At 57.3% G+C, this 17612-nt stretch overlaps 3 protein-coding genes across 3 annotated transcripts; all 3 read right to left on the bottom strand.

The window, feature by feature from the left end:
* Nucleotides 1-1601: 1601 nt before the first annotated feature.
* FGF11 (fibroblast growth factor 11) lies at nucleotides 1602-5009 on the bottom strand. The gene is made up of 5 exons (XM_004376215.3): nucleotides 4802-5009; nucleotides 3036-3146; nucleotides 2734-2837; nucleotides 1966-2164; nucleotides 1602-1678 (listed from the first exon to the last, which is right to left on the bottom strand). Exons 1-5 carry the CDS (start codon nucleotides 4992-4994, stop codon nucleotides 1602-1604), a joined length of 684 nt encoding a protein of 227 aa, XP_004376272.2. The 5' UTR covers nucleotides 4995-5009.
* Nucleotides 5010-7029: 2020 nt separating this feature from the next.
* Nucleotides 7030-8769, bottom strand: TMEM102 (transmembrane protein 102). The gene is made up of 2 exons (XM_023731020.1): nucleotides 8432-8769; nucleotides 7030-8330 (listed from the first exon to the last, which is right to left on the bottom strand). The coding sequence occupies exons 1-2, from the start codon at nucleotides 8643-8645 to the stop codon at nucleotides 7030-7032; spliced, it is 1515 nt and encodes a 504-aa protein (XP_023586788.1). The 5' UTR covers nucleotides 8646-8769.
* A 6919-nt stretch (nucleotides 8770-15688) lies between these two features.
* Nucleotides 15689-17441, bottom strand: SPEM2 (SPEM family member 2). Its single transcript, XM_004376037.1, has 3 exons — nucleotides 17304-17441; nucleotides 17090-17147; nucleotides 15689-16968 (listed from the first exon to the last, which is right to left on the bottom strand). The coding sequence occupies exons 1-3, from the start codon at nucleotides 17439-17441 to the stop codon at nucleotides 15689-15691; spliced, it is 1476 nt and encodes a 491-aa protein (XP_004376094.1).
* Between the last annotated feature and the right edge of the window lie 171 nt (nucleotides 17442-17612).

Genomic DNA, 17612 nt, shown 5'->3' on the forward strand with positions numbered 1-17612 from the left:
ATCCATCAAGGAGTCTCCCGCTTAGATCACTAGTGGGTACCGGGACTTTTCCAGGTCTGCCCCTAGCTCTCCATGTTTTCCAGAAAAATCTGGCCAGGCCCTTTTTGCATAACCTAAAACCCAGCTGAGGTTATAAACTGTAAAGTAAAGCAAGGTCTATTCAGTTAGAAGCTCTGTGGGTGAATGCGGTCTAGGGTCCAAGAGGCCCTCACCCTCCTTAGTCTGACCTGTAGGGGAGAGCAGTGGGACTTATTGCTGAATTGGGGTCTCCTCACTCGGGGCCAAGGCTGTGTCCCACTTGTCCTTTTTATTCCAGACCCATTACTCTCTAAAGACTTCAGCTTTAAAGGGGACCTGGAAGGAATTCCTGCTGAGGTAGCTAAGTGTTCATGTCCCTCCAAAATCCAAGCACAGGTCCCACCATGCCATGGTTGTGGCCACTTCCCCATCCCAGCCTCCCTGTTAGGAGACAGGGATCCTTCCAAAACTCCTCTGCCTCTTCCCAGACTCTGTTCCCCTGGCAGGACCCCAGCTGGGTTCCAGGAGCTAGAAACTGCATTTAAAAATAAAGTTAGCATCCTATATGGAAGAACAAACTTTTTTTTTTTAATTATCTAGGAAAAATAAGAAGTGGTACTTAATTCATCCAGAACTCAGTTCTTTATGAATCATAGCTGGGTCCTTTCCAGAGCCTAGCCTTAATGGACATCACTAGAGAAGGTGGGAGGGTGGATCTAGAACTTACTCAAGAGCAATAATATGGCTATACAGGCCCCAGTTCCATCCTGGGGGGAAGCCCTGAGAGTTGCAGTCTAACTTCTAGAGCTGAGATTCGGGAGAAAGTATGGCTCCACATAGGTCTAGAACCCCAGGCTCTAGAACTGGGTGTCTCTGGGATAAGGAAGTTAAGCCTGTGGTGATCTGAGACCGGTCCCAGTTCAGGCCGAGGCCATGGCTGGGCAGAGCTCAAATCCAGCCTCCCTCTCCTTGGAAACCAGGGGTCTTTCTGGGTCGAGGACAGAAGCCTGATGGAATCAGAACAGTCTGACAGCATGCCTGGGTTCCACACAGAGCCTTAGTTCAGAAATGGCCCTGGCTGAGGTGCCCCATGTTCCAGAACCTGTCCAGACCAAGGCAGAAGGCGGAGTGGGGAAAGATGGAAACTAATCCTGAACTCTAATGGACCTATAAATCTGTGGCTCAGTGGCAATGAAGAAGGTGCATAGGGCTCCAGCAACTGGCAGGGCCTGGAGTGGGAAGTGTATATGCCCTGCCTCTGTCCATTTTGGAAATCACAGTGCCAACCCAGGAAAAGGTTTTGGGGGTCTGTGACTACGGAAGGAAAGAAGAGTGATCAGCCAGGACCATTTTCAGACACCTTTGTATCTCCCTCCTAGGTTCAAGGATCTGAGGGGTCTCAGAAGCTCCAAAAGTCACAGCCAGTCCCTAGGCTCCCCCAGGGAAGAGCACCTGGTGGAACCTGGCTGCTCAGGGCATGAGTGTGGCAGGCAGGGGTGAGAGCAGGGCCAGGAGCAGGGCTGGGAGACAGGCCGTCCGGGTGGCTGGCTCAGTGGGAGTGCAGGGAGCCTCCAGCCTGGGGACTACATTTCAGGGGGCGGGGGACTGGAAGGAGAGGTTTCAGGGACACTGTGGAGAGAAGGCTCCTGGTACATGGCCACTGTGAAGGGGAGAGAAAGGAGCAGGAAGGAAAGAGTTAGGCACAGACGAATCCAGACAGACAGTCAGAGCTCTGAATGGGCTCCCTTCCCCTACACTCACCCTCTGGAACCCCAGCCCACAGGAAAAGGGCTCCCCAGACCCACAAAGACCAAAGCTTTACTGGCTTGACCTGTCATTATAGTGGTCCTCTTGACACATGTAGCCTGAGCTGTATGTCAGTGAATGTCCATGTGGGCATGTCAATACCCTCCCATGTGGCCCACCTTTTCTTGAGGCCATACCCACCCTCCAGGAGCTTGGGTACAAAGTGGGCAGCTGCTTTGGTCTTCTTGACTCGGTTTCCCTTCATGACCCGGCCCTCCTTGTCTAGGCCTAGGTACCAGGCCCGGCCAGAACGGCACTGGTGGTAGAGGGCAGAGGCGTACAGAACATAGTAATTCTCAAAGACGCACTCCTTAAAGCGACACTCAGCTGTGAAATGCGGCTGAGGAGACAAAGACCCAGACAGGCACAGACAGAGAGACAAACAGACACATCACTGAGCAGAAAGGAGCCCTGGGAAGGAATAAGCTGGGATGTCATCCATGCATGTCCGTGGGGGCCTAACTTCAGAGTCCATGCAGGAACTAGTCAAAGGGAGGACAAGGAGGAGCCTGGTAGGCCCCTGAGAGATAACAGCTAGACTTTCAGGGGGCTGGAATAAGAAAGTCCCTTCTCTGCACTCTACCTTCACCCCTCACCATCCCCTGAATGACTCTGGGAAGTGAGTAATAACAAAGTTTGGAAGAGGCAGAATAAGAACTAGGAGCCCTAGAAGGCTGAAGCAGTTGGATTCCCAAAGAATCTGTTGGGGGGGTGTTTGGAGGGCTACAGGAGGAGTAGGGATTGGTGGGACCCTAGAGGAGGTGCTCTCAGGCGGTCAGTGATGATTGGCCATCAGTAAAAGCTGGGGGAAGAGGGAGTCCTGGGCTGCAGAATGTCTCTATGTAGCTGAGGATGGCTGTATGCTGGGGGGGCACCAGTATCCCAGGCCACTCAGCCTTAATGTCTCACCGAGCTGTAGAGCAGCCCCTCAGCGTTCATGGCCATGTAGTGGCCCAGCTTGGTACTCTGGATGGTGACCACACGGAGACCCACTGGGATCAGGTTGAAGTGGGCTGGGGGTGGAAGAGCGGACATCAGCACCCCCCCAGCTTCTAACCCCTACCTGAGCCTCCCATCCCCACCCCAGCTCCACTTCTTCCCTTGGGGGTCAAGGAGACAGACTGAAAGCAATGGAACCTGAAGAGGGAATAGGATTGTCATATCCTCTCCCCACTCCCCCCACCCTCCTAGTGGCTGGCTCCCCCTCTCACTGAAGGAGCTGGTGTCCTCTGGGGTGCCCTGGATGCTCCCATCGGGATTCGCCTGGAGGTAGAAACCCTGGCGGCAGAACAGTTTGGTGACGATGCCTTTGAGCTGAGGCTCTGGGGAGAGAGACATTCATCTTTGAAAGTGACATCTCTGTTCCCAGAAACATTCCTACGCTTGGTGGGATGGTAGGGAAAAAAAAGGGAATGGAAGAAAGAAAGAGGGGCCCCAGGGCCCCAGCTCTCTTAGCCTCCAAGCAAGCACTCTCCAACCTCTCTGGCTCCAGAGAAAGCTGGGATGCGGATCCTTTCTGCTTGCTCTAACCAAGAGCTAACAGTTTAATTTACTGAAATTTATTTAAATAGCTTAATTCCAACTCTACAGCTCAACCAGAAGGGGGGAGGGGAGGAGGTAGGAGAAGGAGACGGGGAAGAGATACATTGAAAGGCAGAGGAGGGAGACAGGACTGCTGAAAGGGTGGTGTGTTTGCGAATGTGGGGGGCGGTAGAGTGACCACAAGGTAGGGGCTCCCCCTCAGGAGAGGGGGTGGGGCTCGGCCTGACGCTGACTCAGCACCTGCTGCTGCGCTACTGCTCGCTTGGCACCGGCCTCAGCTTGGCCCAGAGCCGGCCTGTCTGACACTGACCCATCTGTCTGTCTGTCTGTGTGTCTGTCAGTCTGCTGGCTCGAGGGGCCCAGCCCTCCCTGAGGCTCAGCCTCTCCCCTTCAGTCAGGTAACCCGCCTGGGGTTGGAGACATTGGTACTGTATCCAGGAAATGGGGGAAGGGGGGGCCGAGGAGGTGGAGAGACAGACCGAGTCACGTGGGGGCTGGGTCTCATTCAGAGGGTGGGCTGCGGACCGTACCACTGCGGACGGCCGGTGGCGGCGGGAGAAGGGTTCAAGGGGACTGCCCCCAGGGGAGCTGGGAGCCGGCGTGAGCTGGGTCGGAGGGACACCCTGCCTGTCGTACGTGGACGGGGATCACACGCTAACCCTTACAACTCTCCTCCCCGTCGCTTGCTCTCCGCCGACTGCCCTGTCCCCCCTTGTAGGTGGTACCATCCCCCCACTCTCAGTGCCCATTTCCAGCCCTCCAACTGTGTCTGAGTTCCTCCGGGCAGAGGGTCCCCTGAGCCTATGGGACTCGGTTTCAGAGTCGCGCAGGGAGGAATTCGGGGGTAATTGCGGGTACCCAGCTCCCTTCTTGAAGCCCAGGTCACGGGAGGAGGGCGCACAGGGGGACGGGCTGGCGAGGTAGCTGCAGGGACACCCCCGGGGGAGATTGGCTCTGAGCCAGGCGTGCTCGGCCAGAAGGAACGGAGCCAAAGAGTGGAGCAGCGGGAAAACCGGGGCGGGGGTGGGGCGGCGGAGCCGCAGAAACCCTGGGGGTGACCTAGGCGTCAGGAACCCCAAGCCCGCTCGGCTCCGGATTGAAAGAATCGCGAGAACCCGCACGTAGGCGGCGGACGGTGGGGGTGGGGACTCCAGTGTTTGGTGGAGGAGGGGAACAGGAGCTGCGAGGCTTCGGGGCGCCAGACTTAATCCATCACGCTTCCCCCTTGCCCTCGAAAGCAAGGAGACTCGGGATGATGGGAAAAAAGAGAAAGGAAACTGAGGCAAGGTTAGACAGGCTGGGACTTTGTCGTCCTGGCCCACCCCCTTCCACTTCCGGGAGCCCCCTCAGCCGGGCCCCACTCTTCGGAGTCCCTGACTTCAACCTCCCAGGCAGAGAGACCCCGGCCCGGAGACCCCGCCCCAGCCGCACTCACCCGGGCCGCGGTCCGGCCGCAAGGGCCGCCCCCCGCACAGTCGCACCTTGGACAGCAGGATGAGGAGCTGCTTCTGGCAAAGGGACTTGGTGCTGCGGGGACACACGCGCCGCTGCGCTGACACGGGCCGGCTGCTGCCGGGCTCGCGGACCTCCCGCTTCTGCCGGATCAGGCTACTGGCCAGCGCCGCCATGGCACCGCGGGAGAAGACACCCCCAAACCGGCAGGCGCCCAAAGCGCGCTGGGCTCCCCCAGAGAAACCCGCTCACCAGGGCATGCTCTTGCCGCTCTGGCCCCGACTCATCGCCCAACTCACAGGACCTGAGGCTAGGCCCCAGACCGCCCCCACAGTCGCCAGCTCCGACTGTCCGTGCTCGCTCCACCGGACCCAGCAGCCTGCGGCCCCCTCAGTTGACCTCACCCTCCAATTTTGCCTCCTACTAAAAACTTCCCCTTCCCTGCTGTCCAGTGTCCCTGTCCCCTATTCCAAAGCCAACACCCTCAAAATTTCCAAGATGCAGTTCCAGTATCCCCAGGCACCTCTCCACCCTATTTTGGGGTCCTGCACCCCTACCAAATCCACTCTTGTAATCTAAAGAGAGTGGGTCCTTTGAGGATATTAGCTCACTCCACTTCTACTAGGGAGCGGCCAATGTCAGGGAGGAACTCAACCTTGGTGCCTTTTCCTTTGCTACCCCCTAAATGGACAGGATCCCCCACTTTTTTCACTGAAATCCCCAAAACCTATGTCTTGGAATTTCCAGGCTCTTCCAGTTCTGTGAAAAGAGGTTCCCAGGCTCTCTCACTGGACAATACCTTTTTTCACCATGTCACCCCTATTTCTAGTGTCCCAAGGTTCCAGCTGCTGAGCCCCTTTCCTCACCTTGTCACCTCCACTCCTTTCGAAGTGACCTCCAAATCCACCCTTCCTAGCAGATACACCAGGTGTTTGTCTGAGGGGCCCACTGTCACTTCAAAATAAGGAGCATCAGGGATTTTTTTTTTCCTGGTTGCCTCTTAAGTTTCCTTGGAGACAGCTGCTGCTGTTTAGATCCCACGCCCTCCAATCCAACAGCCCCCCGAGTGGAATGCACCCACGTTGTCACTGGTCCCCGAATGTGAACAGGCCCCCTACTAGTCGGAGAGCATCAGTCTGAGCTTTCTGCGGCCAGGCTTCCTCGTCCTCCCCGGGATTGCCTATAGCACCCCCGTCTTCCTTCCCCGACGCCCCACAACCTGTCCTGTCCTGTTGATCCCGCGACGGGTGGCACTGGCTCCGGCTCCAGGCTCCTCCCTCCCTGTCCCTCGCAAGCGGAGCTTCCCCCTGCGCCCGTATTGATGCCCTGGCTCTCCAGGAAGGAGTGAGGGTATCTCCGCAGAGCGCCCTGGTCCGGCAAAGTCGCAGCACTGGGCTAGGCGGCTGGAGCAGGCGAAGCGGCGGCGGCAGCAGCGGCAGCGGCTGTGGGAAGCTGAGGCGGTGCCGGGGACAGGAGCTCCCCCTCCTCTGAGAGCCGGCCCGGGGGCGGGGCAGGGGGCGGAGACGCCGGGAAAGGGGGGAGTAACTCGACAGGAGGAACCCCCGGGTGCCTTGGTGGCGGCGAGTGGGGACGGAACCGAGGCTGCGCCGTACGTCTCGGGGTTCAGAAGAGGAGGGACAGGGAGGCGACGCCACTGATCTGAACTCTGGATGAGGGGAGAGATTGGGCTTAAGCTAGATGGAATGGCTGACGGCCTGAGAATGGAGAGGGGACCCTACTGCACAGGATAGGAGTGAGGACAGAACAGAATCAAGAAAAGGGAAAGAACTGGAGACCGGGTGGTAGTGGTGATATTGAGCCTGGGGCGAAATCTGGCCTCCTTAATATCCCTGCTTTTGTGTGAGCCAAATTGGTTAGTTCCGGGTCTGCATACCTCTCGTTTCCGCGTTTTGTAAGCGTATATAGTCTCCCTATCTCTATTGATGCCTAAGAGGAAAGAACAAGAGAACTTGGGGGAGGGAGGTGTTTTTCTCAGGCTGTGCTGGGGCGGGAGGTGCGCTGGCCACAGATTAGGAGTGGACAGTCTGGAATGGGGAGACAGGGCTAGGGTTTGGGAGGAAACGACGAGGGCTTTTACAACAGGGTCTTTGGGCGCAAGAGACATAGTTTCTCCCCACAGGAGAGGCACTGGCAGTTCGCTCCACGTCCCGCTCCCCAAAAGCATTTTGCACGCGGGTAGGAGCATTGTCTTTAATGGACCCCGCCCCCCACGCCGGCCAAGCCGCCTCCTTTGCGCGCAGCCTTGGCCTCTTCCACCGCCGCGCGCAGGGCCCCGGCAGGGTCCCCGCGGAGCCGGGCCAACGCCTCCCGCAGAGCAGTGGCGCCGTCCCCCGCGCGGAGTTTCCGGCCGCTCAGAAAATAGTGCGGCAGCGCCCCAGCCTCAAGCACGCGGCCCAGATCGTCTAGCAGCCCAAGGCAGCAGGCGCCCGCGTTCTCGGGCCGCGCCAGGTAGAGTGCGGGCAGCCGCTCGCACGCCCAGTAGAGCAAAGTCCGCAGCAGGTAGGGCGCCGCAGCTCGGGTCCCCGCCACCAGCGGGCGCAGCAGAGCCTGGGCCGCGGCGTGCGCCTGCAGCAGTGGCTCCGGTATGCGCGCCTTGAGCGCCAGCTCCTGGCGGGCGAAGCAGAGCTGCCAGCCAGAGGCACCTGACCGCTCGGTGCTGCCTCCAGGCACCAGGTAGAAGGAGGCGGACCCGGGGGCCAGCGGACCAGCCCATGAGTGGCTCCGAGCCTCTTTGGGCCAGCCGGCCACGGACACCACCGGGATCAGGTCGAAGAGCAAGAGGCGGCGCGGGGGCCCCGGGGTGGCCAGGAGGACCGTCGTGAACCCCGCGTGGCGGGCTGCGTGCACCAGGCGCGGGGCACCCGGGACCGGGATGAGGTCCTCGGCCACCGCGGCCAGCGAAGCAAAGAACCAGGCAGCCACTTGGGCGGGACACAATGTGGGCCACACTTCCCGCGCCTCAGAAGGCTTCGGGACCCCGCTTGGGTCGGCTGGCTGGGTGACGTCACCACTCAATGTCTTCAATGGTGCGGGAGAACCAAAATCAGTGACGTCACGCCCAGGCGACTCGGGCCCTGAAACGTCACTAGATGATTTTTCCAAAGACACCTGCGGCTCAGGCTCAGTGACGTAACCGTGCAGCTGGTCCGCGGGACTTTCTTCGTTGTCGTTTCGGTGGCTCGAATCACATCCTCCTGGGACCGGGGGTCCCAGGCAATCCTGCCACGCCTCCCGGACCGGGGTTCCGCACTCTAGCTCTGGGAGGAGGAGCCATGCGTAGCAGGATTCCAGGTCCAGTTGCAGCTCTGGCCCAGTGCCGTCCAGCGAAAACACCGGCACCAGGAGAGTGAAGCCGGCGTCGTAGTGAGGTCCCCGGGCGTAGGGACCCAGGGGTGCAGGCCCCAAATCCAGGGAACCCTCGCGAATCCCGCCACGAAGCAGCAAGAGTTCTGCCTGAGGAGGAAAGCGGGGGTCCCGGCGGTGAACTAGACCTAAGGGAAGAGAAGGGTTCGTGGGGGTGTGGCCCAAAACGGAGCAAGGGCGTGGTGTGGCTAAGAGCCGAGAGTTCCCGAAGGCAAGGAGGATTACTTACCGAGCAAAGAGAATACAAAGTCTTTGGCCTGAAGGAGATCTGGCCCCGGCTTGGGCCCGTTACTCCAGCTCTCCTGCACCCCCAGTTCCTGGATTAGTTGGGTCAGTTCCCGAAGTTGCGCTCCAGAGCAGAAGTCTATGTCCGTGAGCGGCCGGGCTGGGGCCGGGGGTGGCGGGCCCCACCATGGGGCACCCCCCCAGACAGCGGAAGCCATGTGGCTCTATCGATTTTGACTAGGGAAAACACGGACGGGCGCAGCCTAGACGGGCCTTTCCTTTGTGGCCGAAAAATCGCCCTCAATCTCCCTGTTTCCGAAGCCAAGCGAGTGCCCCAGACACATCTGCAGATGAAGGGCCCTAAATTTAGTTTTTAAAAGGAACAAATAAGTACTTCTCAGTCTTTGCCCTTTTCTCTTATGCAGGCCCCCGCCCCCAAGGACTGGCTTATCTGACTCAGCAGGTGAAAAGTAGCCGTTGTCTTTCTCCTACGGGATGCAATAGCCAGTCTCTGCCGGCGCCCGGCGACTCCCTTTGCCTACCTCCTCTTACCTCTTTTCGGAAGAGGTGTATGGTCTACCTCTTAGGGGTAGCTGCAAGGGTGGGAAAGAGAGTGGATAGAACGATTCAACAGGTAACTTCTTCCTCTTGCCCACCTGGCCACGCCCCTAGATTACGATCACGCCCCTCCCTTTTGATTTTTCGGGCTGTCCTGGGAGTTGTAGTTTGTCTCCCGAGCTACCAGGGCGTTGGAGCCACGCCTCCACATTCTTTCCTGTTCTGCCGCAGCAGTGCCCGATGGAAGTCGTAGTTCCCATGGAGATAGACTGTTCTGGGTCTTTAGAAGCCCAGGTCAACCCCACCCAAGCATCCTTTGGGGTTGGGGCAGAGGGGTAATAGGTGGAGCTGAATAGCAAACAATAATGGGAGATGCACCCTAGGGCCTGGGGAGAAATAGAGACCCTTGGGTCCCACGTGTGAGTGGAGGAGCGCTGGTCATTTAGGTCTGAAAAGGCTTACTTCCCTCATTTTGGAGACAAGGAAAGTGTAGCCTAGAAAGGTTGCCCATGACTTGTCCAGTGTCACAGAGCTGAACCAGGAAGGTGTTGGAAAGGGACTCCCTGGCTAGGTGAACAGGTGTCTCCTTGGATCAGTGATCAGTGTTAAGCAGAAACACATGGGAAGTGACTCAGGCATGCACATCTGATCCAGGGAAGAGATACATATTAGTGAGCAGTGACCCCCCACACAGGCATGCGTGAGAAGTGGCAAAGAAAATGAAAATCGAATCCAGAGGAAACTCCTAGCTGGGCTGGGGCAAGGCAATGGAAGATTATCAAGGGCAGGAAATTGTTTTCAGTAATTTATGTTACTAAGGACCAGGACACGTTTTAAATCCAGAGTGGGGCCTGGAGCAAGGATAATGGAACAGAAAGATAGGAAATCAGGGACAGGCATGCAGATCAGATCAATTCATTGCTGGGCCGGGACTGCATACGTTCCCTCTGCCAAGGGATTGTCTCCAGAGTGGATAGGCCTAAGTCTATGGGCCAGACAAGTAAGCAGGGACTGCTAGAAAAATTAGAGGCCTATAAAGGGGACTCTTAGAATCCGGGGCTCAATCTGGGTATCCCAGGCCTCGTGAAAGGAACTCTTCCCCCTCAACAACCAGGGCTAGGGCCCCTGGGGTACCAAGAGCCACGAGACAGCCCAGAATTGGGGAGGCAGGTTTCCATACATCTGGCTGTGGGAGTCCCTGGATGATGCAAATAGTTAAGCACTGGACTACTAACCAAAAGGTTGGTGGTTCAAACCTACCCAGAGGCACCTTGGAAGAAAGGCCTAGCAATCTGCTTCCAAAAAATCAGTCATGAAAAGCCTATGGAGCACAGTTTTGCTCTGACACAGATGGGGTCGCCATGAGTCAGAATCAACTCGACGGCAACTTTTTTGTTTGTTTGTTTTTTTGGTTGTGACCCAAGAGGCCAGGTCAAGAGAACTGAAGACTGAGTTCTTTCTCTTGGTCTGAGGCAACGAGGCATCAGGCGTCTCTACGTCTCACCTCCTCCCAAGAGGGTAGGCTCTGAGCTACCCTAAGAGGAGCTAAGTTCTCTAAGCTCTGTGGGAGTTTTAAAGATGCTAGGAGTGGATGGGAAGAGAAAGGAAAGCTTCTCTACATTCTAGATCATTGCTGTCTGATAGGATTTTCTGTGATGATGGACATGTTCTAAATCTGTACTGCCCAATATAGTAGATACTAGCCATGTGTGGCTGTTGAGGACTTGGAATGTAGATAAAGTGACTGAGGAACAGAAATTAATTTTACTTATTTTTAATTAAAATTTAATAGCCACATATGGCTAGTGCTATTGTATTGGACAATGCAGCTCTAGGGCCTTGAGGATAATGGATTTAGCTATGGAGGAAGAGCAGAGGCAGTCCTCACCAGACCCTGTGGGTGGCCAGTGTCAGGGCTGGGGCTGGGGTGGATGTCCTCAAACAACCACAGAACACTTCTCTCGCCTCTTTATTCCTGATGTACCTTTGTCCCCTCTTTTTCCACGGTCTTCATTACATGCTGATATCCCCACTCCTTAGTGGTCTCCCGTGTGTTGCTGGGTGCCTCTTGGTGAAGGCGCCTGGGAGACAGAGCTTCACATTTGTCCCTGCCCACTCCTAACTGTCTCTGGCGGGCATCAAAGACCACATGCCCTGCCCGGTGCCCTGGTCCAGGGCAGTGGGGCTTCCAGTTGATTTTGAGAGGCATAGACATCTGGCGATAGTTCTGGCAGGCTGGAGGAACTGTATCCGTAGGGCGGTGTACCAAGTCTTGGCTGCCTGCCCTCCGGGAGGATGGCTGCAGCTCAATTAGTACAGGTACCTCTGAGAAGGTTTGCAGATCACTGTAGATCACCTGGTCCTTGGACGAGCTGGAGTTTTGATTGAGTGGGACAGAAGTCCAAGGTATTTGCTGCTCTGTGTCATCCCTCTGGGGAGCCTCCTCAGATACAGATGACTTCATCAGGGATGGTGTTGACTTGGGGGTCTGAAGAGGGCCTAAGACTGGGACAGAGTCAGTACCTAGGGCAAGGCCTGGGCTCTTTTGGAGGCCAGGATCTTGGCTAAGGCATGAGTCCTTGTGGAGGCCAGATTTCTGAGTAAGACCAGGACTCTTGAGGAGGCCAGAGTCTTGGGTAAGGGCTGGGCCCTTATGGGGTCCAGGATTTTGATTAATTCCTGGGCACTTGTGGAGGTTAGGGTCTTGAGTAAGTTCTGGGCTCCTGTAAGCTCTAACATCTTGAGTAAGGCCAGATCTCTTTTTGACTTCAATAGCTTGGGTAAGGCCTGCACTCTTGTGGAGGTTAGAATCTTGAGTAAGATCTGGGCTCCTGCGGACTCCAGAATCTTGGGTAGGGCCTAGATTCTTATAGTCTCCTGAGTCTTGGGTAGGGCTTGAGCCTTTAGGAAGGCCAGAGGTTTGGGCAAGGCCTAGGCTCTTGTGGAGACCAGATTCCTGGGTTAGAGCTGGATCCCTGCAGACTCCCAAATCTTGGGAAATGCCTGAACTCTTGTAGCCTCCAGAATCTTGAGACGGGCCTGTCTTATGGAGGCCAGTTGCTTGGGGGTGGCTTTGACTTTTGTCAGCTACAGTCTCTTGGGTTGGGTTTAGTTTCCTATAGACCCCAGAGTCTTGCATAAAGCCTGAGGTCCTCTGAAAGCCAGAAGTTTGGGTAAATAGTGTGCTCTTATGGAGGTCAGAGGGTTGGGTGACACATGGGCTCCTAAAGACACCAGCGTCTTGTTTAGGGCTCTTTTGGGGGCCAGAATCTTTGATAATGCCTGGACTCTTATGATGGCCAGAGTCTTGAGAAGAAATTTGGCTCTTGTAGAGACCAGGATGCTTATGGAGGCCTGGATCTTGAGTAAGGCCCGGGTTCTTGTGGAGGCCTGGATCTTGGATAAGGCCTGGGTTCTTGTGGAGGCCTGGATCTTGGATAAGGCCTGGGTTCTTGTGGAGGCCTGGATCTTGGGTAAGGCCTGGGTTTTTGTGGAGGCCTGGATCTTGGGTAAGGCCTGGGTCTTTTGAAGGACATAGGCCAGAGTCTTGGGTAAGGCCTAGACTCTTGTGAGGTTCAGGGGATTGGGGTTGGATCAGGGATTGGGGAATGATGAACTGGGGAGAGATGAGGAATTGGGAAGGGGGGATGGACTGAGGAGACTTGGAGGTTGGGAGAGAGGTAGGGGTTTGTATTGAGGTCGAGGGTTTCTGATGGCTGGTGGGTTCAGGAAGGACAAAGGATCTGGGAGGAACAAGAGGCAGGGAAAGAGTGCATGGTGGAGGAAGGGTGCTCAGTGAGCTCTGGGCAGTGGTTGGAGAATGAAAACAAGGTTGAGAAGGTGCAACTTCCTGGGAGTAGACCAGGAACTTGGGGTAGACTGGTGCCTGGGAGTCTGTGTTCTTTCTCCCAGAACTGCAGGGTTGGAAGCTGCAGTAAGGGAAGGTCTTGGGCTGGAACAACTTGTCTTTACCATCATCTGGGATCTTCCATTCCATATTCCCCAACTCCAAGTAGCCCAGTACAGAGCCTGCAGTGGGCTTGGCACCATCCCCACCACGCTGCTTTAATGTTTGCTCAGATGTACCAGAGCTCACCAGGCCCTGCCCATCTTGGGGCTTGGAGAGGGTACCCAAGTCCTTTCTAGAATACTCAGAGTTCTTGGGACTGTGCACATGGAAGAAGTTCTGCTTTACCCTGCGGGCATCGTAGACCACGTGTCCAGTGGAAAGGCCATGGCTCAAGGCAGCCAGGTTAGAGGGAATAGGGGTTAGAATGTGGGTAGGGGTGGGGGCAGGGACAGGAGCAGGGGTACTGGTAGGGACAGGGGCAGTAGCCAGGGCCATGACCAGTGATGAGGCAGGAGTTGGGGCAGGCGCTGGGGTCGGGGCTGGGGTAGGAGTACTGGCTGGGGTAGAAATTGGGGAAGGAACTGGGGCAGGGGTTGGGGCAGGGGCCAGGGAATGGTCATGGGTATGATTTAGACGAATATGGGCCAGAGTATAGGTTGGGGCATGGGTTGAGGTGTGCTCAGGGGCATGAGTATGGGTTGAGGTGTGCTCAGGGGCATGGGTATGAGCTGAGGTGTGCTCAGGGGTGTGGGCATGAGTTGAGGTGTGCTCAGGGGTGTGGACCTGGGAGTGGGTCTGAGCATGGACCGGGATGTGGGCTGGGGCATGGGTTGAGGTGTGCTCAGGGGTGTGGGCCTGGAAGTGGGTCCTGGCCTGGGCTGGGGTATGGCCTGAGGCATAGGCTGATGTGTGCTCAAGAGCGGGGGCCTGGGAGTGGGCCCGTGTGTGGGTTGAGATGTGTTCAGGGGTGTGGGCCTGGGAGTGAATCTGGGTCTGGGCTGAGGTATGGGCCAGGGCATGTGGTGGGATGTGCTTGGGGGCCTGGGCTGCGGTATGCTCAGGGGCCTGGGCTGGGGAGTGGGTACCAGTGTGGGCCGGGGCATGGGCTAAGATGTGCACAGTGTCCTGGGCTGAGGACTGGGCCAGGAACTGGGATGAGGACTGGGCTGGGGTTTTAATCTTGCTCTCTTGGGGCAAGCACAGTGGAACCATGTCCAGCTTGCTCATCTTTGGTTTGTGAGCCTTGACGTTGGCCATAGGGGCATGGAACTGGGAAGAAGTCTCTGGCCTGGAGAAACAGGAGGCTTGAGCCTTTAAATCTGTGAGCTGAGGGGCTTCCCCCACTCCCGTCGTCCCCTCATTCCACAGTCCCCATGGAGCCTCTGTGGGAGCCCCTGTGTGTCCACACTGAGGTGGCATCCAGCAGCACCTAGAAGCCTTCTCATCATTCGTGTCTGGTATCCAGGAGTCAAGGTGATTAGAGTGCCCAGGTAGGAAGCTGGAGCGATGATGAAAGTGGGAAGAGACTCTTGAGCACAGGTTTTTGGGGCTGACGGAGTAGCGCATACACACAGGATGGCTGCCTATAGCGCTGGGTTGCTTGTCTGCAGGGAGAAGTGGGATGGGACAAAGCCTGGGTCCCTGAGGGGCTGAGAACAGGGACAGGGATAGGGGAAAGGGGTGTGGCCCACATCCCACATGCCTAGGCTCACTCACCTTTGGGGAAAAAATGATGGAAAAGAATCCGCAAGGAGCTCTTCAGATGCCTCCAGAGCTGAGGGAAGCAGGGGAGGGGAGAGTCCAGAAGTCCAACCTTTGTCTGGCCACATCCCAGCAGCCCTCCCACCTTAGCCCCTGTGAGACTTCAGGGTCCCTTCCACCCTGCTGCCCAGACCCTGCCCTGACCAGAGTCACCACATTGATCCCCACGTTGAGCAAGATGAAGCTGCCCAGAAGCAGAAGAATCGAATCTCCTAAGTCCTGGCACTTCCTGGGGTTGGTGCCAGAACACACTTGGGCTCTGTGGTGGGCTTGCTCACCCATGGCCTGGGGTCCCAGGACTGCCTGGGCCCCCTGGCCACCCCACACATACTAGGAGCCAGACTCCTCTGTTGGGGGAGGGGGAGAAGGGCTGGGTCACAATGGGGCGGGTGGTGGGGTCACAATGAGGGAGGAGAGGAAGTGGAAGGCCCAGACAGGGGTTCCCTAGTAACTAGGCTTGAGTATCCTGAACCTGGAAGGTCAGACAAGACCTGGTGCCCAGCATACCTCCCCTTCCTTCCTCCCTCAGTATTTCCCTCACTGCCCACTGACTTCCCTCATTCACACAGTCACTCGTTCTGTCATTTCTGCAGTTTTGGCTAAGAATTCTGAGCCCCTTTGTCCACTCCTGAAACTGGCAAGACCTTGGCCTTGGAGCCCTGGGGTAGGCCTGGCTGGTTTCCAGACCTGGGCCTCCTCCCCGCCCTACACTGGGCCTGCATTTGCCCAGACTGGAACCCCCAGGGCTGGAATCTGGCCTCAGCTTCTCGTTTGAGGCTGAGCCTCCCAGTCTTTTGAGGACAGGGAAAGCTGGGACAGATGCGGTGAGTGCCCAGAGACCAGTGGTTTGGAGTCCGCAGCTACAAGATCTTTAGTGCATAGTGGACCCAGGAGGGGCCTGCTGGTAGGTCCATGGCCACTAAGCCAAGGGCATCCCCACACCAAGAAGAGGACATTAGCTTCTTAATTTAGGAAGCCAAGGGCAGAAAGAATGGTACTTCCAAGCCATAGACCACTACAGTGCTTCCTGGACTCTGTTTCTCTTTATTCCTCTCTCCATGCCCTGCCCTGCCACCCACACTCGCCTGCTGGTCAGCTAAGTTTCCCAGCCCGGCTCCTGTGCAGAAAGGGCCTTGAGGCTAAGGTGGAAGGTGGTGGCAATGAGGTGGCCCGCACTCGGTTCTCCTGCACTTGCCTCTTCAGCTCCAGGCTGTCGTACACCTGGTAGCTGGCATTGCCCCCCGGGTTCCGGCTAAGTGGGATGAAGGTGGTCGGGGGCGGGGTGGGCTCAGCAGCCTGGACCACAGGCAGGGGCTGGGAAGAGCGGTGGAGTGACGCTGAGCCAGGAGCTGGGCCAGGCTGGCATGAGGCCTCGCCCAACACAGTGAGGGAGTTGGAGGTGGTCAGAAAATGCCGAGCGGGCAGAGCCTCAGCCCATTCAGCCGCCCGGCGCCGAACCTCATGGGGATCCCGTGAGTTATAAGTCAAGTGTCCTGCAGATGGGTGGGGGCTGCGGTTGGGCTGGCTGTAAGGGTGGCTAGGGAGGCCCTGTCGGTGGGACTGTGGGGAGTAGTGATCCCGGTAGCCCTGGGCCTCGGGCCGGGTGGGGCTACGGGGCACCAGGGCAGGTGGGGGCTCAGAGCCCTCTAGACCACACCGCCGCTGCTCCCAGGAGTCATACAGCAGGTGGCCCCTCGAGGGGTGAGGGCTGTGCCCCCCAGGGACCCAGGAGGGGTTAGGGGGCAGCCGGCGGGGAGGTTGTAGAGACGAGGTCCAGTGTTCAGCCTCCACATTGCCCCAAATGTGGGATTGTGAGCAACGGGGCCCGTAGGACCGCATCCTCAGCTCAGACTTGGCCTCTACACGCTTGGGCATGCGGCGAAGTTCAGGGGACATGTAGAGAGAGGGTGGTGGCAGGCTGGCCAGGATGCCGCCTTGGTGGCCCCACAGCCCCAGGTTGGAGGGCAGGCCCAACCTCGGATAGAGTCCTCCCCAGCCCCCGCGTGGGTACTTGGGATGTGGGAAGGACAGGTCATCCTCATCCTCCAGGCAGGAGTCCTGGTCCTCCGGATCCAAGGAAGGCACTGGCCGCAGGGGTGACATCTTGTGGCTGCCGCGTAGGCCACAGAAGACTGGGCAGCCGTGGCGGAATTGTCTGTGGTTCTTTGGTCTCTGCTGGTGGCTGCAGGGGCGATGGCGGCGGCGGTGGCTGCGAGGGCTGCGGTTGCGGAGATGGTATGGAGAAGAGGAACAGCTTGTGGGCCGGGCCATTTTCACGTCCACAGGGTCCAGGGTGCAGTGAATGTGAATGTCCCTGGCTGGGGCCTGACATGGATCTTTGGGGGAGTTTTGACAAGACTGGAAGGTGTCATCTGGGGAAGGCAAGAGTCCATGAGATCAGGGCAATTGTCAGAAGAGGTCAGTGTTGGGAGCCCTGGGGCCTGGGTTTCTAGGGATGTGGTTGGAAGTCCCCTCTCTAGCTGCCATACTTACTTTTCTGATTAATCCAACAGATCATCTTGTCTAAGGCATTCTGGAGCCTATGCCACATCTAGGAGTGGGGTGAGAGTGAAGGCCAGGCTCTCCACCCCCAGCCCCTGCCCCCCTCCCAGCCACGACCACTCCCACAGGTGGAAGTGCAGGCTGCAGCTGGCTTACACCTTCAGACTTTTTCACCCCTTAGCATTTGTCCCCAACCATCACTCACCACAATTGCCATGTTGATCCCAATGTTGACAAGAATGATGAGACCCAGCAGCAGAAGCAGGAAGTCCTCAGCGTCCTGAGGACTTTCTTGGTATTGATTGCAGCACCCCAGGGTGTCATACCAGAGCTGGTTTTCCATGGTGGGGGGGTCCTAGGGCCACCTGGGCCGTGCCCCCCCCACCGGCCCCAACCCACACTGCACTCATGCCAGTACTTGGGGATCCCTACCAGCTGGTGGGGGAGCCAGGTCATAATGAGGCAAGGTGGAGGGAGTCACAATGCAGAGGTGGCAGCTCTTTTTTTTTTTTTT

This window comes from Trichechus manatus, unplaced genomic scaffold (assembly GCF_000243295.1).
Source record: "Trichechus manatus latirostris isolate Lorelei unplaced genomic scaffold, TriManLat1.0 scaffold00040, whole genome shotgun sequence".
NCBI classification, from domain to species: domain Eukaryota; kingdom Metazoa; phylum Chordata; class Mammalia; order Sirenia; family Trichechidae; genus Trichechus; species Trichechus manatus.